The sequence below is a fragment of the Podarcis raffonei genome, chromosome 1, assembly GCF_027172205.1.
Source record: "Podarcis raffonei isolate rPodRaf1 chromosome 1, rPodRaf1.pri, whole genome shotgun sequence".
NCBI classification, from domain to species: domain Eukaryota; kingdom Metazoa; phylum Chordata; class Lepidosauria; order Squamata; family Lacertidae; genus Podarcis; species Podarcis raffonei.
The window spans coordinates 103,185,683-103,210,093 of NC_070602.1; the positions used below are offsets into that span (position 1 = coordinate 103,185,683).

Sequence of the window (24,411 nt, forward strand, 5' to 3'; positions counted from 1 at the left end):
GATTGTCAGGTGGGGGGGGGGTTGGGGTTGGAATGGTCTCAGGAGTCAAATTGGACTCTGCCAAGCTTGGCCTGTAGTCTGGAGTTTTCCCACCTCTGACCTACATTCTGCACAGGACTTCATAGCATCACATATTTTTAAATAATCACACTTTTCACTGTGTTTACAGTACATTAATACCTACCATGCTGAAATTCTTTTGGTTCTCCCGGACTCTCTGCATTTCTGGTGTGTCTAGAACAGGCACATAGTATGACATAGTTCTCTCTGCATCCTCCTTATATTTTTTCTGTTAGTTGGGGGGAGAGAGGATCAGGATTTATTGTTATGGTAAAAAAACAACAACCAAAAAGAAATATATACGTTCAGTGTCCAAGAGGCGATTTGCACAAAAACATGTTTATGGTTATCTGGAGTTGAGATATGTGTGAAATGATTCCTACGTGAAAGAAGCTCCTATCAATGGGGAGCAAGACCCTCCTTTAAAAAAAAAATCTGGCAAAGCTAGTTGAAAACAAATATGATCATTACCTGACTTGAAAAGTTCTTCACGTGGTGGGCATGGATAATGTCTGGAGTGTCAACCACCGTGGTATAGTTGGCTTTTTCCATTTCTGCAGACTGCTTATATTTGATCTGTTGGGGGAAAGGTCACAAGCAGATATCCACAGTGAGTACATTTATGAAAACAGCTTCCTCTTGATTTCCCCACAGGAAATCTACAGAGAAGGTTCCCTTTAAAATTACTCCCAAGTGTTACTAGTGCCTGCCTGTTCTCACTGACCTGGCTAGCGATGTCCATAGCATTCTTTGCCCTCATATAGTCAGGCGTTTCTGTGGAATGGCCTGTCAAGCCTCTTCCTTTGATTTCCATCTCTAGAGCTTTCTTGTATTCTTTCTGTTGTGGTTTTTTTTTTTTTAAAAAAGGATTAATAGAGATGAGACCATCACAATGGGGCAGGTTTTTCAAAAGTAACACTTATCCCAATTCACCAAGGGTGATCTTGATGTGACTCAAGCTGCTGCCCATACAACATGCAAAAAAAAATGTGTCCCACAGAAGAGAAACGTATGCAGTCGAAGAAGCATTCACTCTTCACAGACAGTCTAAGTCATTTGACCATTTGTGTTGCCTAAAAGGCTCATTTTCTGGCTAACACCTCAAAAGGAAATTATCTAACTTAATTATCTATCAACAAATATGTTGATTTCCTAAGATTTAAGAAGTGTCTAATACACAGTTTAGGAAGTTTGCTTAACTTAGCTTTTCACACACACTAATTTCAGAGGATTAAAAACGTCTGAAACACAGCTCAAATAGCACACAAGGGTCTAGCTATCACCTTGCACAGGACACAAGCTTAATTAGCTGTATGTTTTCTAGCACCTGCAAACCCATTACAAAAATTGACCTGGGATCTGACTCTTTCTGTGATATAATCAATGCTTCAGGCCTATAATTTCTCTTTAAAGACAGCTTTGCGGGAATTCTTCTTATGAAAGGCCAGTTCTACCCTTACCCAAACAGCCTGGGAGAGATTCTTCAGCACTGCTCATTACCATGCCAATGTTGTCCTTCTTCTGGGAGTCACAGGGTGGAGCCACATCATGCATTTCTCCCCAATGTCTGGGGCTTTTGACATTAATCCAGTGCAGAAGAAGGGGGCCATGCTGCAGTGGCCCCCAAGGGAAGTTAGCCTAGCTATGTGCCTCACCTCATTCAAGATATAGGTTGCATTCTTTGCTCTGAGTAGGTCTGGGGTCTCTTCCAAAATGGTTAGGCCTTTACCTTTGACACCTTCTTCCAAATCTCTTCTGTATTCTTTCTAGATGGGGTGGGGAGAAAAAGAAAACTGAGGAAACCAAAGAGAGAGAGAGAGCTTCAAGAGGGAGGAGGATGAAGGAGACCCCCTACCCTAAAAAGAGTTAGTAAATGGCCTTCAGATTATCTTAAAGCAGCACTTAATTAGGGTGTTCAAGGTTCAACCTTCTAGAAAGTCACACAGCTTGACACAACAACTTCAGTAAAGAACACAACATATAGTGAAACAATGTCTGTTCCACGAACAGGAAAACATTAATTCTGCTAATACAATTAACAATTAGTGATTAAAAAAACCCACACCAATGGACTAGAACAAGCAACAAACACAGATTAAACCATGCATTTAAGAGAAATGTTTAAGGCTAGTAAAGAAGGTAGTGAAGGGACTGCTTTGGTAAGGACAATTAATGAAACTAGTAGGGTGGTTCACAGCAGAAGACAACAGAGGAGGTGCTACCTCGCTTGCTATTTTGGTGGCATATCTGACATGCAAAAGAGATGGCGTGACCTCCAGGCCAGTAAGGTTCCTGCCTTTCATGGACTCTTCAAAGTCTTTTTTATATTCTTTCTAACAGGAGTAGGAAGAAGAAGAAGAGGAGAAGGGAAAAAACAGAATTTATTTTGGATCTGTGCAGGAAGAATATTTTCAAGTACTGTACTGTAAGTTTTGGGTCCTGTCTTGCCCTTGTTGTGTCAAGTTTGCTGGTCGGCCATTCAGTGTTGGGTGGGGTTTAGCAGCGTGGTGTAGTGGTTAGAGTGTTGGACGATGGCCTGGGAGACAAATTCAAAACCCCACTCAGCTATGCAAATCACTGGGTGACCTTGGGACAGTCACCATCCCTGGGGCTAAAATGGAGAGGGGAGAACCAAGTGCCCCAACTTGAGCTCCTGGAGGAAAAGGTGGTGTATAAATGTAGGGAACAGATAAAATAAAAATACACTGCAAGCGCCCACTTTGTGTCTCTGACAGCAGCAAGGCTTTGGATGAACATGGGATTCACAAAAGGTAGGGCTCCAGTCTTTCAGTGATCACCAATGTGCTCAGTTGGTAAGTTGCCCTTAAAGCCTACAGTAGTGTCATTCCTATGCTTTAGTACTCACTAATTGTTATGATCAGTCTATGGAAGGGAAAATCCCAGAGCCCAAAGGGTAAAGGTAAAGGTACCCCTGCCCGTACGGGCCAGTCTTGCCAGACTCTGGGGTTGTGCGCCCATCTCACTTAAGAGGCCGAGGGCCAGCGCTGTCCGCAGACACTTCCGGGTCACATGGCCAGCGTGACATCGCTGCTCTGGCGAGCCAGCGCAGCACACGGAAACGCCGTTTACCTTCCCACCAGTTAGCGGTCCCTATTTATCTACTTGCACCCGGGGGTGCTTTCGAACTGCTAGGTTGGCAGGCGCTGGGACCGAGCAACGGGAGCGCACCCTCCGCGGGGATTCGAACCGCCGACCTTTCGATCGGCAAGTCCTAGGCACTGAGGCTTTTACCCACAGTGCCACCCGCGTCCCACTAATTGTTATGATCAGTCTATGGAAGGGAAAATCCCAGAGCCAAAAGGGTAGGCATCCCATAAACCCCAAGGGCGGGGGGAATGTCTAATTGCATTTTGAATGGCAATATATTGAAACAATTGACAGAATCACTCAAAGGACCTTATACCAGTATTTTTGCCTTGTATAAGTTTCGCTCTTGGACAGAACAATGCGGACACTATGAAATCAGTGTATGGTTAAACAAAAAGCTAATATCGGGAAAGAGGGTGCTGTAACACAAGCAGGGATTTTCAGTGCTGAAGCACAACAGTTTCACAGCTAATCTTGCTGATATAAAAGGATTGTATATGAACAGGATGGTGCATGAAATGGAAGGGGTGAATGGCATAGAGATGGGCACCAGGGGTCCCAAGACGCAGGCAGGCCTTTAACAAGAGGTATCTATTGACCACTTATTTAGTTAGGAGAAATATTAAGGCTTGTAAGAAGCAAGGTGGACTTTGCACCCTTTCAATCGCTGTTCAGGCACCGTCTCGGGAAATGATGTGCAGAGGCGGCTTTGAGAAAGTGCAGTTGGAAAGTGTTTCAAACGACACATGAGAGGATGCTTGGCAAAGCCTCCAGAGAATAGGAAAGGGTAAAAGAATTGCGTTCTCTGACTGCTTATCTTTCGTTTCTTTAGAAAAATGTGAAAGGCCTCCTGGGCTCAAACCCAGGGCTCAAACTTCCCTCTATCCAGACCCCATGCACCTGCATAATGGGGGACTGTTCTTTATCAGATATGGCAAACACCTGCAGCAAGGTGTCAATGGCTGCACATGGCAAAGACAGCAAGGATCTGTAGAGGAGGGAGCAGGCAAGCCTGTGGGCCTGCCTACGGCGGGGAATCAGGTCTGTACTACTGCTTGTCTCTGCAGTGCTGTGTTACTTCCTGCTTTGGAGACCGGAAGCAAGAACACCATAGAGCACAGATGGTTGGTTATGGACCGAACAGTGCAACAGAGTCTTTATCTCATGTTTTGATCTTGTCCTCTGGCACACTTGCCTAAAAGACTAGTCAACAGACTTTGAGATGGTTGTGCGGTGAAATATTGGGGGTGGGGGAACCCACCCTGAAACAATTGACAGAACCACCCAAATATTATCAACCAAACACCTTATACAAGTGTATTTCACCTTGTATAAATTTCACATTTGGGACAGAACACTGACAAAACTGAGTTCAATGGAAGGTCAATGGAAAAACTATAACTGGACACAAACAAGGCTTGAATGGTGTCAGCGAAAGTTGTTTATTACAAATTATATACTGCTACTTTTAGCAGCCAGTCTAATCTTCTGGTAGCCCGGGGAAAACTGACAAACTGCAAGTCCTTTTTTGAATCAACACTCCCGTTATCACCTTAATTCCACAAATACGAAGTAAATATAAAGTAAATTAATAGCTTAGAGTCTGTTGCCTCGCTCCTAAACTTATTTTATTTGGCAACCGTGAATCAGATTGTAATAAAGTGCAGCCTGTGTTGCCTCCCAGAGATTTTTGACTACAACCTCCATCATCCCTGATCCTTAGTCATCTGGCTGGGGCTGATGGGAGCTGTATGTCCCCCCAAAACAACCCTGGAGGGCACCAGGTTGAACAAGGCTGCTATAGAGGCATAATTATTTCAATTCTAGTTATACTTTCAGAAAGCATCTTCCCCACTAACTGCCTGAACCTGAATGGAAATAATACAATACCATGTTGTTATGCCTTCATTTTCCAACATGAAACCAGGCTGCATTCTGCCACAAAGCACCTTACCTCGCTTTGCATGTGCTGAGACTCCTTAGCCGTGAGGTACGTTGGTGTTTCAAAGTCCAGCATGGGCTTCCCTCTTTCCTTTTCATATTTTTCCTTGTACTTCACCTGCCAAGAGGGAGATAAATGTTATATCCAGTGCATTGCTAGATATAGAATAGAAATGTACAGGGGTGGCCCTGGAATGTGGAAGGGAATTAGGTCTCTTCCCCAAGCCGCGCTCAAGAAACAATCATGTCAGTGATGAAAACCGCATGTCACGGTGAGTGACTTGTTGGGTGACCCCAACACAGTCTGCTGCACCTCCCAGAGGAGGGCTGAGAAGCACTGAAATGCTGCTACCAGATCTCAAGGGTCAAGGCCAATTTCTATGCTCCGATGGCAACACGGTTGCCGTCCACTTCTTCACATGTCAGGGCCCCATTTGCAGCTGTAAAGATAGGAAGACACAACTGTGTGGTTTGCATGGCTAGTTCACACAGCATTGCCTATGTGGAATTATGGCAATTTGTGAATAAGGGTTCAGAGAACGGTCTGAAAACCAATGTACAAGAGTTTTTCGTTCAATCGGAAAACAGCACAGATGGTTAGAGAGGAACATTAACAACAGGCAGGTCCCAAAACATTTTAAGACCTGGCAAATTTTGAATTAACAAATAAACAACTCATTTCTAACCAATTTATCAGAATATAGGCAGCTATATCTCACATGCAAGAAGTGTGCAAAACTATATATTCACAACAGACTTTAAAATGACATTCAATTACATTTAAGTGCCAGGGCTTTTTCCCAGCAAATTCTGTGAAGTGAGCTAGGAGCTCTAATTGGAGGATTCTAAGCATCTTTATAAAACTATTATTCCCGGAATTCCTTGGGAAAAGTAACTTCTTCATTTATATTGTAAATGTACTCCAAGATCAAAAGGAGTTTAATGTTGAAATAACTTTACAGCAATACTTTTTTTTAAAAAAAGTGGTACATTTCCCCCTTCTTGGCAGACTGACCCTTCTAGATTCTAGAATGCAATGCAATGGATTGTGAACGAGAAATAAAAAGCAGGAAACACTTATCTATGACTTACTATGCTCTGAAGTTCTGAGGCTTCCTTTAGATGGATCTGTTCAAGGTTATCTGGAACCACATGGTAGTGACCTTTACTCTTCTCATATTTCTTCTTGTACTGGTACTAAAGGGGAAGGTGTCAAAAACCACCTCAATAACAAAAAGGCCTAACCGGATCAGCTTTCTAGCTCCAGCCGATCCAACCATTTCAACAGAAAAACAAGAAACCCAAAGCATTTTTTTTTTTAAAAAAAGGAAAAGAAGAAGAAGAAAAAGGAATACATAAAGGGGTGGGGGAGGGAGAAAAAAAAATCTCAGACTAATGCCGAAGCACTTGTGATAGCTACTTTTCCCTTGCAATATTATGCAAGAAGGAACAAAATATTGTAAGTAAATAAAAAGAAAACCCCCAAAAAAGAAAGAAGAACAAAAGAAATATAGTGAATATATGGTACAATTAAAATGGAAGACAACGCCACATCTTCTTCTCTTGTTAGCATATTCATCATTCTGTGGTCTAACAGCAGGATGATAAAAGTTCAGCAAAAGCAGAATTAATTTTGGAAAGGTTTTAAAAACTTAAAAGAAGAAGTATGTTGAAATAATATTAAGCACAAAAAATATTGAAATCAAAAGGAGGAAAATGGTATTCCTGTTAGTCAAAAAGGAAAGTTAAAAAGGCAAAAAAAAAAAAGCCATTTACATGTGGTTAGAGGTTTTACAATATTAGCAGTTCTATAGCTAATAGAAAATGCTTGAGAGACTAGGGGTATTAATGCTGGTAGTCCGCATGAGGAACACTCATTAGGCAAGGGAGAAGAAAGATCACTACCAGGTGATTTCCTAGGAACAGTCAAGGAGGAAAGCTGTTACAGAAATTGTTAGCGGATATTATCTCAGAAAGGCAGATGGATGAAATGCTAAAGTGAATATGGTCTGAGATGAGCTTAAGAGGCTTACAGAACTGGCGAGCTGGCTGGTGTTCAAGACATGATGCATCGACAGGGATTCAGACATGTCTGTCACTGGTTTGTGAAGTTTCTTCAGGTCCGCCTTATATTTAATCTGATGGGGGAAGTTCAAAGAAACGCAATAAAGGAAAAGGCAAACAACACTTAGAAATCGGACGCATTAAAAAGGAACAGGACTCAGTCAGACTTTGCATCAAAATGTTGTGGGGGCAGGGCACTGGGCAAGAGATGGCTAATGAGATCTGAATTACTGCAAATGTTCCTTAAATGATTTGTCGCAAAGTTGCCAGGCATATGTTCCGTTAGGGAAATTCAGGTACATGGCCCAAGAAGGCTAGGAGATGGTTGAAGATGACAACTCAACATCACTATTTTCTGTGGTTGTGCTTGCTTGTGGAATGTGCTTGTCTGACACCTTCATTACATAACCTTAGGTGCCAGGCAAAAAAATTCCTCTTCTCCTAGCCCCTTGGCTAATTAAACAATCTGCGGCCTTTTAAACCGTGTGTGTGTGTGTGTGTGTGATGTTGTTTGATACTAAAGCATGTATTTTTGTATTTTTATATTGTAAACTGCCCTGTGATCCTCAGATAAAGGTTGGTATAGAAATTTAATATATAATAATAATAATATCCCTCCCTTCGGCCAGTATTATGTTCAGGGGCTCAACTTCCAGTTCTGCCTCATACTCGGTTTCATGGACAAGCTGCTTGTCCCTTATGACTAGCTAAACCCCTCAAGGCAGCCATTTTGTGACTAGTCATGGTCTCCCAGCTGCCATTATGTGGTGATACTCATAAGTTTTTCCAAATGGGCCCATGAGCCTGAAAAGGGTTGGTAACTGTTATGTACTGAAGTTCTCACCCTAGGCCAGCAGGAGGATACTGTAGATAGTTATGCAAATAAGGGATCAAAAGTGACGTTCAGTGATTGGATAGTTTTAGAAAATTGTTACAGTTAGGTTGTACTGGAGCTCTATATAAGCAGGCTGACTGAACCCTTCAGATCAGTTCTGTTCTGGCCTCTGAATAAACAAGAGCTGTTTGAAGAATCGCTGTGTCGTCTGATATGTTCACCCACAACTTAACAGTAACTACTGGACTAAAGGCCCACACATACCTCACTAGCGATGTGGTGGGCATCTTTTAAGGTCTTGTAGATCTTGGCTTCCTTCAGGTCGTATTGCGGCTTATTGCCCTTCTCCTTGTCAAACTTCTCTTTGTATTTGATCTAATTCCAAGAGGAACAAGTGTTAAAACAAGGTCCCGACTTTTAGCTTGTCTGGTGCCAAGGGAGAAAGAGTCCACATTGTCAAAACTGATCCTGATTGCAAGCAGACAGGTAGAACAATGCAAGCCATAACACCTCTTTGAAAAAGAAGATACCATTAACGAAGGCCAGGAAAATTCACGTGATGCAGCAATGAACTTGGCACACACTGCATTTACAAGATTTCATGTTGCGTCTTTCATTCAGTAGTTGTGTTTCAGCTCCACATTTGAAATATATAACTCATTCATTGGGGGGCGGGAATCTGAATGTTGTGTGTGTGCAGCATGGCTATCAAGAGACACAAGAGCTAAATTATGACTGCATTGTGCATTTTTCTGTGGCCTAAAATGGGTGTTTCCTGATATAGGGCAATAGAAACATCTGACTTTCTAAATATTTATTTCCTGCCTTCCCTCCAAGGGATTTTGAGCAGCATTCAAGTCTCAGGGTAGATCTACACACAGGGGAAAAACCACTATAAATAAGTCAGAAACTAGATTGTTATAACAAAAAAATTAAAAACCCCTATGAAAAGATTTCCTGCTCTCTGGCGTCATCTGGTGTTGCATGTTATTAGTGCATTCAAATCATTGTTTCTTTACTAATAATGAAAGTAGGCTTGACGGAGACTGTAATTTGCCCAAGACTCCTCCTAAATTTACACCTCAGCATGGTTTTGAACCAAGGTTTGCTACACTGGAGCCCAGTGTTCTACCAATACACTGCCTAATCAAAGAGGCAGTTGCATTTGATCTGATAACTATTGGCTTTAAGAGAAATTGCAAAAAGACTGTGATTTTAAATAAAAAGACATGTTCATGATAGAGTATAAAGGTCCTGCTAGATGCACTATTCTCTCAGCACTAGAATTCAGCAGACTACTACAATGCACTTTTATTTACAATGACTTTCCTATGTCCTCTGATGGACAGTCCGGTTCTGCCTGACAACTGAAGTGAGCAAATGCGGCTTGGTTACTTTCATTCTAATGGAGGAATAAACAGATTCACCATGTTTACAGTTGAAGAACTTGCCAGGGAATATTACTGCTTACTACTACTTTGCACTGTTAGTGTGCAAAGTACACAGAGCAAGGTTCTTAAGACTGAAAAGCTTCATTATCAAGCAACTCCATAAAAGAAGAGGTAAGATATTAGTCATTTGCTAGTGAGAGAGAGAAAATAGCAGTTATACAAATCCTGGCATGAACCAGCAAAAATTAAGCACCTGGATTCCAAATGATTTCAACGAGAGCTTATTTTAGCCCTCTCACGTTGAAATCAATGGTTTGATATGCTTAGTTTTACATGGATGGCACCCAATCTTCACCCCACCCCTGGCAAGAGCTGATTGACGTAACTGATGAAAGGAATAGATCATGCTAGGGAGCAATGCACAGGGCTGAAAAGAAGAAAAGTTTAACGTTAGAAAACTGGAAGATGCCGCAGTGCAGATTTCAATTCCATTCCACGATTCTGGATGTCTAAAACATGTTGGCATGTTTTTTCCCACACAACCCTGTATCCTTCATGCTGGATAGCCTCATCTTTTGGACATGGGTTGACAAAAGATGCCAGTGGTCAATATTCAAGTGACAGTCAAGTACACTGTTTATGTTTACTTTTTAAAAAATGCTGGACACTCTGGGCACTGACGCTCTTGAGAAGGACAAGACTCTTCCTACAATGACACAGACACACACAAACACAAATGACGTATTACAGGTAGGTGAGGACCATTATGGGCCACCACAATTCAGATATGCATTTTGTGCCTAAATAGTGGTTCCACAGGGCACAAGCTACTTTCTTAGAATACTCTGTGGGTTTCAAAAGCATTTTGACATTTGTCGTGAGGACCCACTAGATCAAAATGCAAGTCTCTCGTTAATACTTGCGATTTCCATCAGGATTCCGTACTTGCTAAACAAGATTTGTTAATGAATATGAGATAATGAACAAAAAACTATGGATGATTGGCAGAGAAGCTGACGGAAGTCCAAAAGTTGAAATTTGTGAAAATGTTTGATATGGTGATATTTGTATAATGGAAAATTTAATAAAAATTATTATAAAAAAGAGATAATGAACAAAAAACAAGAGGCAGAGGGACTTGTTTCAATATTAAAACAAAAAGCAGCAACAAAACCATAAGACACAGTATACAAGAGTATCAATAGCAGTGACAACATAGATGACATAAGACACTGTGTAGATGGTGTTTTGACAGTTTTCATGGCAAATTCCTGCTGTTTCTCACAAGTAGAAAAAGACGGTTTCTCTGACATGCAGCTGTCCCATGCAACAATCACAAAGAGAAATGGGAAATAAAGCACCCCCCTTTATTCCTTATGAAATTTCTGTCCATAACCTGTAGAAAATTGGTGCAAATATGTCATTTACTTTCTAAGCCATTTGAGAGCGAGTGAAGAATCATCTGAAAATGTCTGTTCGCAAATAACAGTAGTTAAGGAGCTATTTGCAAGAGTTTAGGAATTTGTTTGAAGGTAATTCATCAGAAGCCTTTTCCCTAATTGGTGGCTTTTAATAGGGGTGTCCACATTGTTATATTCAATGAATGTAGACTTTGAGGACTGTGTACTCAAAGTTGAGTTGAGCTGTTCACTCGTACAATTTTTTACATGCAGCATTCCACAAGAGCATATTTTGTGTACCTGCAGCAGTTGAGCTATAAGAGCTTGTACCTGTGCTCAGTGCAATGTGTGGACAAGCTTATTCTGTTTCAAGAAACTCTGGGTTCTTAGTGAGAAGGTCAGTAATGATGAACTAGCTTCCCTGAACAACAGCTTGTCCACTGCTACTGCTCCTCCTCTGCGATCCTGGAGAGGATTGGGAATGTTCCAGGATATATTCTCAGTTAATTCAGGGCAACAAAAGTGGTTCCTGAAGTCTGGGCAGCATTCTACATCAACTGACTGTGCACATGAACTGGGGAGAAAGCACACTGCAGAGTGCACAGTTGCATTCAAGTGCAGATAGCTGCCACAGCTCCCCCATATATATATATATATATATATATATATATATATATATATATATAAAATACAGAGCACACTGACATGAAAACTAGTGAATGCTTCAGGAATTGCCACCAATGTCATATAGAGGGAAGTGTAAATGTTTGACTAAATTCCCCACTTTCATGTATTTTGGACACTCAAGCTTTTTCTTGAAGCCAAGACATTCTCAGAACAAATTCCCAAGCAGAACTTTGCATAAGGAAGAAAGGGGAGGTCTCACAAATCCACAAGGTTTCAATGTTCTTTTTTTAAAATAAAAATAAAAATAGAAGCAGTGCCTTGAACACTTAGGATTGTGCCAAGAATATAGAATCTAGCAATAGACTCATGAAATTGGTAGCAGCGTAGGAGAGCCGCTTAAAATCCACCTTACATGGCTACTTAGGACATTAGCTTTCTTAACGTGTCTCATCATGGGCGTGTCGTATGATGCAGCCCCATGGCCCCTCATGCGTCCTTTGATGTATTCTGCCTACAAAGCGTAGCAAGATAGCAAGATTAGAATGGCAAACCTCCAAGATGGACAAAGCAAGAAGCTGAGGTAGAAGAGCCGGTGATATTCTTGTCTTTGTGGGGGGCAGGGAGTCTCGTGGGAAGCAGCATGGGTCAGAAACGCACCAAGTGAAGTCGGTCAGTGTTTGTCAGAGAGGAAAGAGGCATACGCTAGCACCAAAACGCAAAAAGTTAACACGTTGTTTGAAGTACTTTCCCTGAGGGGAAAGTCCAGTGCTGCTACCCTCACTATAGAAATATATAACAGCACAAACATTAAAATGTCTGCCAAAGAAAATTGATAAGGGAATAACTGGAGAGAAGACAATAAAAAGAAACATTTTGCCTCCCAGTATACAGCAAATGACCAAACATTTACGGCATGTTTTTTAACACAAAAATTGTTTCAGGTCATTGGTATGGGAGCCCGGTGCCTTCCATATGTTGTTGGACTCCAGTTCCTATCACCCCCAGCCAGCATGGGCAATGGTCGGGGAAGATGGGAAGTGTATTCCTCAGGTTCCCCATACCTGATTTATATGGAGGAAATGTCAACTACTGAAATCATTGTTATTATGGCTAAAGAAAGGCAATTAACATCAAAGTTTGGCATGGTCAGGAATCTGCTAAGGACCAGCACTCCAGCAGGGCACCCGCTGAACCTCTCTTCACCACAACCAACCTGCTTGTTCACTCATCTTTTGCTCTGGCTCAGACAATACTGGTGATGTAAAGGATGAGATGAACCCTTGGGGGGGGTTGGGGGGGATTTTTGCGGGGGGGGGGGGTCCAGTGTATTCAAAACAGAAATAAATCATTTTAAATGCCAGGTAAGAGTTTAGTAATATAAACCAAAGAGAGAAAGAAAGGGAAAGAAAGAAAGAAAGAGGGAGAGAGAGAGAGAGAGAAAGAAAGAAAGAAAGAAAGAAAGAAAGAAAGAAAGGGAAAGAAAGAAAGAAAAGGAAGGAAGGAAGGAAGGAAGGAAGGAAGGAAGGAAGGAAGACAGACAGACAGACAAGCCCAGGCCCATGGAAACATGAATCTGGATTACTTCGCTCAGTGCTACTTTGTGAGAACAGAGACTCTGATTACACAAGGAGTTCCTGTCCCACTCAGTATAATGGGTGAGGCAGCTCCCTGTGTGTAAAGGGTGCCTTCAGCTCAGTAATTGTTTCTTCAATGAGCTAAATAGGAAGCTCACCTACATAGGGACACAATACACAGAGTATAGCATCCACGTACCACAGCAGACTTCAAAGGCCGACAATACCTTTCAGAATAATCTAACCCCTAGGTCAAGAGCTTGATCAGGGATGGTAGAGTTGGAAGGGACCACATCTAGCCCAAACCCCTGCAAGGCAGGAATCTTTTTGCCCGGCGTGGGGCTCAAACCCACAATCCTGAGATTAAGAGACACAAGCTCTACTGACTTCGCTAACTTTCGGGATGGGGTGGGTGAGAGGCTTTGGTGACAGCAGTAAAACAAGGAGATATTGAAGTACATACACCAGAGTCCAGCACCCGGATGTGGATGCAAATTGCCCACTCCCCAGATATCAGATTGATGATTGGATGACCAGAGATAAGGAAATAAGCTCCTCCCTCATTGGATCTGTACAGAACAGTGGAGGGGGGGTAGGCTCTTTGCTTGTACCGCATATTTATGTGCATATGAGATGGTGAGGTGGCCGCAACCACGATTGACAGACAGCCCTGGAAGAGTTGGCCAAAAAATATTAACCACCCCGATCTCAAATAAATTATCTCTAAAGCTGCTTTATCTGTAAAGTCAACATTACATGAAAATGATTGCAAAAGAAAATGTATGCCATATGGTTATAAGTTGAAGCAGCCACCTGTTCATACCTGGCTTGTAAGTTTGGACACCTCCTTGGCAAGTTCAATATCTGGACGTCCAAGCATGCTGACTCCCATACCAGCTTCTCCACGAGCTTTGGCTTTATATTCAATCTAAGACGAATATATGAAATGTCAAGGGGTTAAAAACAAAAAACAAAACCTCCCTCTGGCTTCTACATACTGAAATGAAACTATTTATATGCATGCTGTCATATTGCCACAAGTTGCTGAACAGTTACACTGATAAAGTACTTACATCACTGACTAAATGGGAGACTTGGGTGGCTTTCTTAATATCAGGGCGATCCGCCACACTAGTGTAATGGAGCTTGGATTTGGCATCCTTTTTGTATTGGATCTAGGTGAACACAAGGATAAAGAGAAGCAGTTACTGTTGTGTTTTCTTTTTAAGGAAAGAACAAGATCCTCTGGATGATAATGTTTTCACCAGAGCTATTGTTGATGCCCACCACCCATGCAAAAACTGCATACGTTTCACTGTAATGAAACAAAGTCTGCATGGAAAAGCTACAGCCACCCATGTCAGCGTGTGTTTCTCCTATAGCCCACGGCTTCGAAAGGATTATTCCTTAGATTGCCCATCCAGGGTTTAAATGAGGTGACTGGAGGAATAACTTACAGTGCTCTGATTCTTTGCAACTTCCATGGCGTGTTTCACATCAGGAGGCTCCAGCATGATTGAATAGTCTGACTTGCCTTTCTCCTTGTGGAATTTCTTTTTATAATTTGTCTGTTTCGGAACAGAAAAGAGTTGTGTCACACATTCTTCACCTGAGGCTTACTTTGCCGACATTTATAATAAGAAGCATAGGTGATGACTTCTACGCTTAAGGAAGACAGGTGCGCATTCGTGTGGGCGCTCACACATGCACTTGTAGGTTAACTAGCTTTGTTTCCTGATCTGCTGCAAGTTTTCCTCTATGGTCAGAAGCTCTCCACATTAAAAAGAGAGAGGGAGAGATTCAAAGGGCAGCTACATAAACGAGAATAAAGTTGACTGTAAGGACTGGTCCCTATGGAAAGCCCATCAGTCAAAAACACTTTGCTTACAGCTGTCAACAAACAGATATTGCATTGAATGGGTGTTCCCCTGATGATTTCTGGCTATTTAATCCAGCAGAGATTTTCGTCAGTCAAACAAAGATCAAGGTGATCTTCAGTGATTGCTCCTTCCTCCACCAACCCCATGCTCCTGAGTGCTGGGGAACCCTTTGGAAGAATATAAAAGATGGGACACGTACCCAAAATCATAGGAGGCAAGCACCAAGCAATTACTTAACCTATGTCTCAATTGCTGCATCCATATTTTATTTACAGTTATTTTAAAATGACTAGAAAGAATTAACTGCAATGAACCCAATTCTGCGCACACACACACACACACACACACACACACACACACACTGTTATAGTTCTTCAGCCGCTACCACTGCCACTCATTTCTACCACACTCTTTAATTTGTAAAGCGTTTCAAAACCTATGTTCATAATCAAGTCCCTTACCAACAATTCATTCAAACAGGCATGGATCATGCAAACTCATATCAGAAGAAACAATTTCCAGATTTGACAGCCTGCAGAAATATATTTGAAGGCATTCTCTCTCTTTTTCAACACGCTAAGCTTCCATCTACACACGATTTCAGAAACTCTGTTCAACCACGTTATTAAACTTATGCTGATATTTAACTATGTGAGCTAACAGGCTGGTGTTAAGTAACATCAGCCCTGGTGAACATGGAGCAGCACCCTTTTAGTAAGCCGTAATTAGCATGAAGTATAATTTATAGTGGAGCAACAACAGTTTCCATCACCAAGTATAAACAAAACAAATGCAAGCGTCAACTCAACCAGTGATGTGACTATAGTAATGCAAAAGCAGTTTACCTCACTGACGTTCTTGGTGACGTTTTTGACATGAACAGTGTCTCGTGTTTCTGGCAATTTTGTAAAGGAGCCATGTGGCAGGTGCTTCTTAACATGTTCTTTGTATTTGTTCTGGTGATGAAGAGAAACAACAGTTATTGAAGTAATATGTATTAAATAAGGAATAAATGCTGAAAACTGGAGAATTATATACATACATATATAAATAATAAATTACCTCAGACACGAGAGCACTAACAGTCTTTGCAAGAAGGATCTGAGGAGTATCTGGAACTGGGTGGATAGTTCCCCTTTCCTTGTTATGCTTCTCTTTATATTTTAACTGGGAAATGAAATGGAAAGGTATTAGTTTCAAGCAGTGTATAATAAACAGGGCTACACAAATGGGCTCGCCACTGATGAGCATGTGTTTTATTCTGGTGTGAGTCTCCATCCTTCTCTAGACTACAGAAAGGCAAGAGCTAGCTCAAATTTTGCATTAACTATTGGAGAGCTTTGGAGGACTCTATTCTAAAGTCCGAACATAGTCTGGGAAAATTTCTGCCCTTCTACCAGTATGAGAGAAGAGTGGTGGATTTCCTGACATTGTACTGAGACCTGGTGATGTTCAGTGTGGCAGAGACAACTCTATGCCCTTCAACCAGTTTGGAGTGGGGGCGCTGGATGGCATTAACAGTGCAATTGTGCTGGGCCCTGGAGATGTTTGAAGTACATCCAGAGCCCAGAAAGGCACTAGTAAGAAGGCAATGACTTGGGCTGGTTACAAAGGCTACAGGAAATTCGAGGACCCCTGTAAATCATGGTAGGTATTTCTTTCCTTACCACTATTACCAGAACTGAACCTGACATTAAAAGGTGTTTTTGTTATCCAGTGCTGATAATGTTTCTCGGTGTGATTGGTTTGCCACACCTACTTAGAAAAGTACAATCATTTGCTAAGGTTTACATGCTGATCTGGGTGTCCAAGACTTAAAAAGGGGTGGTGGTGGGGAAGCTCCCATTAAAAGGATTTTACTCACATCACTCGCCAAGATTGCATTCTGCAAAGCCAACACTGTGTTTTTGTCATCTGTTACGGATAGCTTGCATCCTCTATAGTACTCTCGGTCATATTTGTAATCATACTACAAAGAAACAGGAGAATAAAAAGTGTCAGAAGTGCAGCCTTTGGCACCAGAGGTATGCCTTGATATGTCAGGAAATAAAATGGATGCATGTGGTTTTAGTTTCCTTACATCACTCTGTTGCAAAGATGATTTGGCAGCTTGGATGAAGTCCGGTCTGTCCACAGTCCAGTGCCAGTGAGCCTTGGCAGCTTCATATTTCTTCTTGTAATCCAGCTGTTCAAAGAGAAATAGATAAACAATGTAAACGTAGACTCAAGCCATTCTTGTAAAAGGGTCACCATAAAACAAGAGTGAAAAGGATATTTTTGATTCCCAAAAATAAATACGTAACTAAATGTTTGGTGGTGCAGATGCAAACTTCTATGTCTAGGAATTCTGACACTCCCCATAAAGTTTCACTTTCCCTTAGCCATTTATGTTGGCCATCCAAAGTTGAGCAGTTGATAAATCTCCTATTTTTACCAGTAGGCTGGGAGCGCAAACCCCCCCCCCTACATTATGAGTGGGCTATGTTTGCCATGGCTTGCGGACTGTACAAGGCTGCAGACAAACAGGTCTGCCACTTTCTACTTTTCCATCCATATCTGCCTTTTTCTCGCTCTTCTACAGAATTTTAGCTCTGCTTGTGCTGCTGTGGAACAAGCATGGGAAAAGGCATAGCCTTAAAAGGAAAAAGACAAAAGATTAAACAGGTAGTGGGTTTTATGTTTGGAACGACCACATTTTTTTAGCTGTCAGGAATACAGCATGTTAAAAAGGATGGTTTGTTCGTACATGGCTCTTTCAGGAAGTTGGAACCTGGGGATTTGCACCACCTACAATTTGTACTCTGCCCAAAGGGATGGGGGTGGACATTTCTCTATCCCACACATATCTAAAGTTGGCATGAGATGCACTGCCTCATCCGATCTGGCTAGGAGTTTCCGTAAGCGTATGGAAATTAGGCACTGAAAGAGGCCTCAGCTGAGTGGGACCTGGGAGCCCTACTCCCTCAGTTTCCTTTGTAAGGCTTAGTCACCGGCAACAATAGCACTGGACTCACATTGCTGTTTACTTTGTAGGCCTGCTTGGCAGCTTTGATATGAACGGAATCCGGTACAACGTTGCAGTGAGACTTATTCTGTTGATAGACTTCTTTGTATTTCAGCTGTCGAAAGAACAAGAAGGTTAATGTTGCACGTCTCTTTACAACAGCACGGCTAAACAGAAATCACCCCAGGGAAAATTGTGTTAATCTGCCCTGGTAGGTCAAAGGAGATACTGAATTTAGCAGTATCCACTGAGCAGTGGAGCCCCATTTGCCCTAGGAGAACAACCTCCGCTGCATCAAATATTGTCCTCCACCGGCAACTTCCACCACCACCTCCCGCACTGTTCCAGAAGGTTTCCACCCACCCACCAGAATTGCATGAGGGTTGTGTTAGGAGCTGCAGGAGAGAAACAGGGATTTGGCAAATGTCACTTCCGATCTTCTGCCATATGGGAGATTCTGCTCCTGCTGGTGGAAGCAAAGTCTAGTACCAACCCATAATATGTAAGCCTACGGGCCTTTCTCTTAATCCCCATAAAAAGGTAAGCAATCTGAGTGGTAAATAATGTGTAAATATGAGAAAATTCAGTAATTCATTAATAAATTCATTCATTCATTCTCCTACCATGAATCTATTGTTTCAACAAGTATTGGCCTATAGCAAATAACCATACTTATAAACACTGCTATGAAATGTTAGCTACATTGAAAATAAAGAATGATGTTTAAATAGTCTAAGGCTTAGCTTTTATAGCGACGCAAACAAAATCTAATATATATCATCTTACAGACTAATGAGCAAAAAATGAATTTGGAACTTTGCTAGACACAGTTTATATAGAACGATTGGTCTCACCTGAAGTGTAGATTTGCAAGTAGGGATGCTGGAGCCAATGAGCTGAGTCATGTCCTATCCCATTGGCTCCAGCATCCTGCGAGGTAAATGATAATGTTTACTTACATCGCTTATTCTGTCCTTGACCTTCCGTACGTGGAGTAACATGGGAGTATCATGGATTGTGGTATATCCCTTTGGTTTGGCCTTGTTATATTCCAGTTTGTAGAGGATCTGGCAGCAAGAAAGGGCCAAGTTAAGTACAAGCAGTCATTAGAAATAGCATTTTAATTTCTTTTAAAAAAATACCCAAAGTGAACAAATATGTATACAACAATATGTATTGTTGTAGTTTACCTTAGACTATCTGAAGGAACTGGAGAAGGCCTGCTTCATCCTCTTTCCCATTCACTCCCATGGGTTTTCCACTGATGTGCTGAACAGGACTGGATTGGAGGATATATCTCCCCAGTCAGAACCTTACCCACCCAGCGCACTGTCCCAGCCTCCAAGCTGGTACTGCTTGTGGATTTCACAGCTGGTCGGCCAGGATGCTGGACTGTGATGGGCCTTTTGACCTGATCCGGCGGGCTTCTTCTTACGTTCTTCTATCCTTAACCCACCCTCCATTTGCAGGAGGAAGCACACAGTTCCTCCCCATCTCCTAGTGAGCTGTCCCCTACCTGTAAACGTGGGGAGGGGATGTCCAAATGCTGCCCAGGTACACACAGTCTTGCTCAGGTGAAAAACTGCATGCTTGATTGCTGCACTAACGTAGGAAATCAACTAGGCAGTTTTCACCTTCACGATCTGAGCACTCTCTACACAGGCAGCATTGGGATGTTCTGCTTCGGCAGGTGGAACTGGTAGAGAGAGGGATGATGTGCTAAGTGTTTAGGGTCATAATCATGGCTATTGGGCTTGGACTGCAACCCTTCCAACCATTGGCACTTATCTTATCTGGACCTGCTTTTTACTCAAAAGTCTGCATGAGCGCATCCTCCTGGTAAGCTTTCCACTTTCTTAACGTATGCTTTGAAGAGTAGGAAGAACAATGGAGAAAGCATGGTACATTGTTTCTTACACTAAGTATGTAACCTCTCACATGTGGGTGTGCTACTTGTGCCCAGCCAGTGGCTTCCTATCTACAATGGAGAGAAGGCAGAGGGTCAGGGCAGATTGTGGATGGAAACACGGGTCGGGTGGTGTAGGAGGATACTGGCTAGTATAAGGAAGACGCCAGGCTCAATCCCTCCATAGGTAAAGGTAAAGGGACCCCTGACCATTAGGTCCAGTCGTGGCCGACTCGGGGGTTGCGGCGCTCATCTCGTTTTATTGGCTGAGGGAGCTGGCGTACTGCTTCCGGGTCATGTGGCCAGCATGACTAAGCCACTTCTGGCAAACCAGAGCAGCGCACGGAAACGCTGTTTACCTTCCCGCCAGAGCGGTACCTATTTATCTACTTGCACTTTGATGTGCTTTCAACCTGCTAGGTTGGCAGAAGCAGGGACTGAGCAACGGGAGCTCACCCCGTCGCGGGGACTTGAATCACTGACCTTCTGATCGGCAAGTCCTAGGCTCTGTGGTTTAACCCACAGCGCCACCCGCATCCCTCCCCCCCCCATAGGTAATTGACCAATTTTTGGGTTAGTCACTGTTTCTCAGCCTAACCTACCTTACAGGGTTGTTGGGATAAATTAGACAAAGCCAATTTCGCCACTCTGTGCAACTTGTATGAAGAATTGGATGGGTGTGGAACTGTCCCATCTACCCCCAGCCACACAATGCATCCGTCTTCCATAACACAATGCATCCTAGATGTTGTCAGACTGCAACTCCCATTGACCTCAGCCAGCATGGCCAATAGTGAGAGATGATGGGAATTGTAGTCCAGCAGCTTCTGGAGGGCACCAGGCTGGGGGAGACTGCACTAAGCAGTTGATGGTTGCTGAAGTTCCCAAGCTCACTCATTTGCCTGAGCATTTTTAGGCAGACAGTCCTTGTTGCTGTTTCCCTCAGCTTCGCAGTTCCTAACACCAGCCCTGACCCCAAACTGGCAAGCTGTGTTTCTCTTACTGTCCTCTTCCTCTCCCATCCCATCAGTCCGAAGAAAAACCCTGGCTATCCCCATTGTTGTCACACAAAGATCAGTCCAGAAAGACACCATACTGTCCCCCCCCCCATTGGTCATGACAATTTCCACACTTACATCACTGATTTGCTTGTTGACTTTCGTCGTCCTCAGGTGTTCCGGAGTATCCACAATCGATGTAAACTTGTCCTTCTGCTTTTCATACAGCTGTTTGTATTTGTACTGTGGAATTTTTTTTTAAAAAAGCAGCAGTGAATGGTGGGGAATGACAGCAAATCAACAACAACACCCCACCACAAATGCACATTTTAAGAAGAGTCCTAGCCTTAGCCTGCCTGTTCCAGCAGCTGTCATAGAAGTCAACCGAAACTGTGTACGTGGGGGGAGCCAAGCCCACACAATGGAAATGCCGGAGTTAAGCTTGCTTTTGGTTACGCTGACTTCTAAACAGGTCAAGTGTGGGGCAGTGGCTGGAGGACTAGATTTGGACATGGGAGCTTGTATCTAAACACCCTTCAGCTATGTGCTTCCAGGGTTGGCCTTTGGCAAGTCATCATCTTTAACTTATCCCACAGACTTGATGCGAGGATAAAAATGGGATAATCCTTTGCATCACCCTTCCCTGGGCCGGAAGCAAACACAACCAATAAAGGAACTAAACTGGCAGGGTTTGCCGCTAGTGGATAAAACCCCAAACTCTACGATCGCACTAAGAAATCAAAGGAGCCACTTAGCTGAATAAGAAGAGTGGGTGAGTAAGCATTTAAAAAATGGGTTTAAGAAGCGGTCGTCCCCCCTCAGTCAAGCCCACAAAGTCTACTGCAGGGGTAGGCAAACTAAGGCCCGGGGGCCAGATCCGGCCCAATAGCCTTCTAAATCCGGCCCGGTGATGGTCCAGGAGTCAGCGTGTTTTTACATGAGTAGAATGTGTCCTTTTATTTAAAACGTATCTCTGGGTTGTTTGTGGGGCCTGCCTGGTGTTTTTACATGAGTAGAATGTGTGCTTTTATTTCAAATGCATCTCTGGGTTATTTGTGGGGCATAGGAATTCGTTCATTATCTTTTCCAAAGTATACTCCAGCCCCCCACATGGTCTGAGGGGTGGTGGACCAGCTCATGGTTGAAAAAGGTTGCTGACCCCTAGTCTACTGAGATGAATGAGGTTCTACCAGTTTATGACTGTGGATGGCAGCCCTGTAGAGACTCTGGTAAAGTTTACTAGTCTCTTCATACAACAGTAGGATAGCTTTGGCTAGTCTCCTCATACAACAGTAAGATAGCTTTGGTTAACCATGCACCCAATCGACATTTAAATTGTAGCATAGGGGTGGGGAGGCTTTGCAATGTAAAACTGTTACTGGTGATTATGCCGATGACTTAAAAATTTATGACGTAATGCAATGAAATGTATTCATGGGAGAATGGAGAAGTGGGCGTTTCTCTGCAGAACATTCTGTGCAGCTGAAAATCTTGGTCTAGCTTATAGAAAAATTGGGAAGCCTTAGCAGTTGTCTAAAAACGATGCAAAAAAACCGCTTTTTAAAATGTTGCTTCATTTTCACTGCATGCAAATACAGAGCATGCAAGACAACACATAGCATGCGTAAAAGAGGGGGAAGAAATGCATGGACAAGGAATCGCAACACATACAAAATAATGGCAAGAATGCTCTAAGCAGGGCTTGGTGATAGTAAGAAGACATTTGCATAGGTTGGATACAGAGAACACAGTCTGTAATATAGTTAATCTGGTGTATTTTGCTTGAAGGCGGCTGGCACTCCAAACCTAACCATATCTCCATGCAAATAAATTCCACTGATTTCAATGCAAGTTACTTTTAAGTAAATGTGCTTAAGAACACAGCCTGGCACCCTGATCTTTCCTTTTGCTTGGAAGATCAAGAGGGTTCTCCTGCCCAACAGAATTTTACCATTTTATGTCCAAATACTTGCACCTTAATTTGATTGTGAATCCCAACCTCTGGAGTTTGAATACTGGTATTGGAGCACCTGGCATTGGAGCTTTTCATGGATCCACATGGTAACTTACATCCAATTTTGTAACAAGAAGCCTACAATCCTATGCACACTTACCTGGCTCTCCTGAATTGTGTTGTACAATGCTGTCAGCATATCTGGTCGCAGAATTTCATTACATCCATGTTGCAGGAACAACTTGGCACTAGCCTTATATTTTTTCTGTGCATGCAAACAGCAACGAAGCACAAAAAAAGACTTATGAAGACAAAGAACTACAAAAAAAGCTCTAGATCCCAGAATAAAGAGATTTAGGCCTTTGGGATACTTGTGTATTCTCAGAACTGCACCAATGCACAGCATTCACCAGGGGCAACAGAATCAAAAGACACAGAACTGAATTTTTAAAATGGAAAACGAGAGTATTACGGTGCCATCATTATGCAATAATCTGGTTTCCACGCCATTTTCCTTGTAGCACATTTTTGCCTTTGAGCTAAATGGCGCAGAGTTCATTCATTTCTAGCTTATCTTTGCAACTCGACTGACATTTGGTGGAGTGATTTTGACAGTACATTGGTGCATAGTTTATGAGATCACAAAGTATGAATAGGCTCACTCAAAAAGCTGCTATGCTGTTTTGGGTGGCAAAGTACAGATAGGCTCACTCAAAAAGCTGTTGTGCTGTTTTGAGTGGCAAAGTATAGATAGTTCCAGATACAAACAGAGGGGAAACCTTTGTCAATATCATAGGCAAAACCTATGACATCTTTGACTGCAGGCATTTCAGGCAGGTAAAGAAGTGGTCATCCAAGAGTGACAATAGCCAGATTCTGGATGTTCTGGCCAGCTCTGTCACAGTACCTGACTGCTTAGTTCGCCTCCCAATTTGGCCAGCAAGGTTCTAGGGTCATCCACCACAAGGGAATACTTATCCTTCTTCTTCTCATAATCAGATTTGTACAATTTCTGTTCACATCGAACAGTAGCAAAGTGAAAAAGCGGAGGCACAAAGATACATTGAGATCAATGCAAAAACCCTTCAGCTACCCATTAAACAAATCCACCCACTTAAAGAGTAACACCATAAAAAGGAGAACGGATATAGGCAATGGAAAACACAGACCTATAATAGCTTTTACAGAGCAATGCTGTGCAAGTATTACTGAAAAGTAAAACTTGCTGGTGGATCTTACTCCTAAGTAATCATGTAAAGGGTTGCAGCCTTAAATGTACAACACTAAAAGCCCTTTAAATCCTGCACTGCCATCCTCCATTTAGTTCTAGTTCTAGTTCTAACTCTATGCATTTACCACTTGCATAAATTTAGTATAAAATATATGCACATGCTATCCTATAGTTCTGCATATAGTCTAGATTGGGACCTAGCTACTATTTATCATTCTTTATGTCTAAAGTCAATGGATAGAACAAACACCATTAGATGTACTGTTGGATAAGTGTTAAATGGTTCTTGTTCTTGTATTTGTATTTAAAAAAAACAATAAAAAGAAAGAAAGAAAGAAAGAAAGAAAGAAAGAAAGAAAGAAAGAAAGAAAGAGTACTATGTGTAAAGACCACAATCTAGGTAAAAGGTAAAGGTAAAGGAGCCCTGGACAGTTAAGT

General features: G+C 42.3%; 1 protein-coding gene across 47 annotated transcripts in view; it reads right to left on the reverse strand.

Moving 5' to 3' along the window:
* Positions 1 to 24,411, reverse strand: part of NEB (nebulin) — a 161,676-nt gene that overhangs the window by 20,121 nt on the left and 117,144 nt on the right. For 37 of the 47 annotated variants that reach the window (XM_053406851.1, XM_053406843.1, XM_053406835.1 and 34 more), the window contains 21 exons: positions 23,650 to 23,754; positions 20,927 to 21,031; positions 18,844 to 18,951; positions 17,895 to 17,999; positions 16,961 to 17,065; positions 16,745 to 16,849; positions 15,943 to 16,047; positions 15,726 to 15,836; positions 14,458 to 14,568; positions 14,074 to 14,175; positions 13,824 to 13,928; positions 11,839 to 11,937; positions 8,273 to 8,383; positions 7,143 to 7,247; positions 6,202 to 6,306; positions 5,123 to 5,227; positions 2,283 to 2,393; positions 1,716 to 1,826; positions 785 to 898; positions 532 to 636; positions 185 to 289 (listed from right to left, as the gene is read on the reverse strand). In XM_053406851.1, coding sequence (XP_053262826.1) covers positions 185 to 289; positions 532 to 636; positions 785 to 898; positions 1,716 to 1,826; positions 2,283 to 2,393; positions 5,123 to 5,227; positions 6,202 to 6,306; positions 7,143 to 7,247; positions 8,273 to 8,383; positions 11,839 to 11,937; positions 13,824 to 13,928; positions 14,074 to 14,175; positions 14,458 to 14,568; positions 15,726 to 15,836; positions 15,943 to 16,047; positions 16,745 to 16,849; positions 16,961 to 17,065; positions 17,895 to 17,999; positions 18,844 to 18,951; positions 20,927 to 21,031; positions 23,650 to 23,754 — 2,238 coding nt within the window. Of the gene's footprint in view, positions 1 to 184; positions 290 to 531; positions 637 to 784; positions 899 to 1,715; positions 1,827 to 2,282; positions 2,394 to 5,122; positions 5,228 to 6,201; positions 6,307 to 7,142; positions 7,248 to 8,272; positions 8,384 to 11,838; positions 11,938 to 13,823; positions 13,929 to 14,073; positions 14,176 to 14,457; positions 14,569 to 15,725; positions 15,837 to 15,942; positions 16,048 to 16,744; positions 16,850 to 16,960; positions 17,066 to 17,894; positions 18,000 to 18,843; positions 18,952 to 20,926; positions 21,032 to 22,902; positions 23,008 to 23,649; positions 23,755 to 24,411 lie in introns of all 47 variants that reach the window. The other 10 variants (XM_053406931.1, XM_053406758.1, XM_053406713.1 and 7 more) reach the window with 7 other exon arrangements.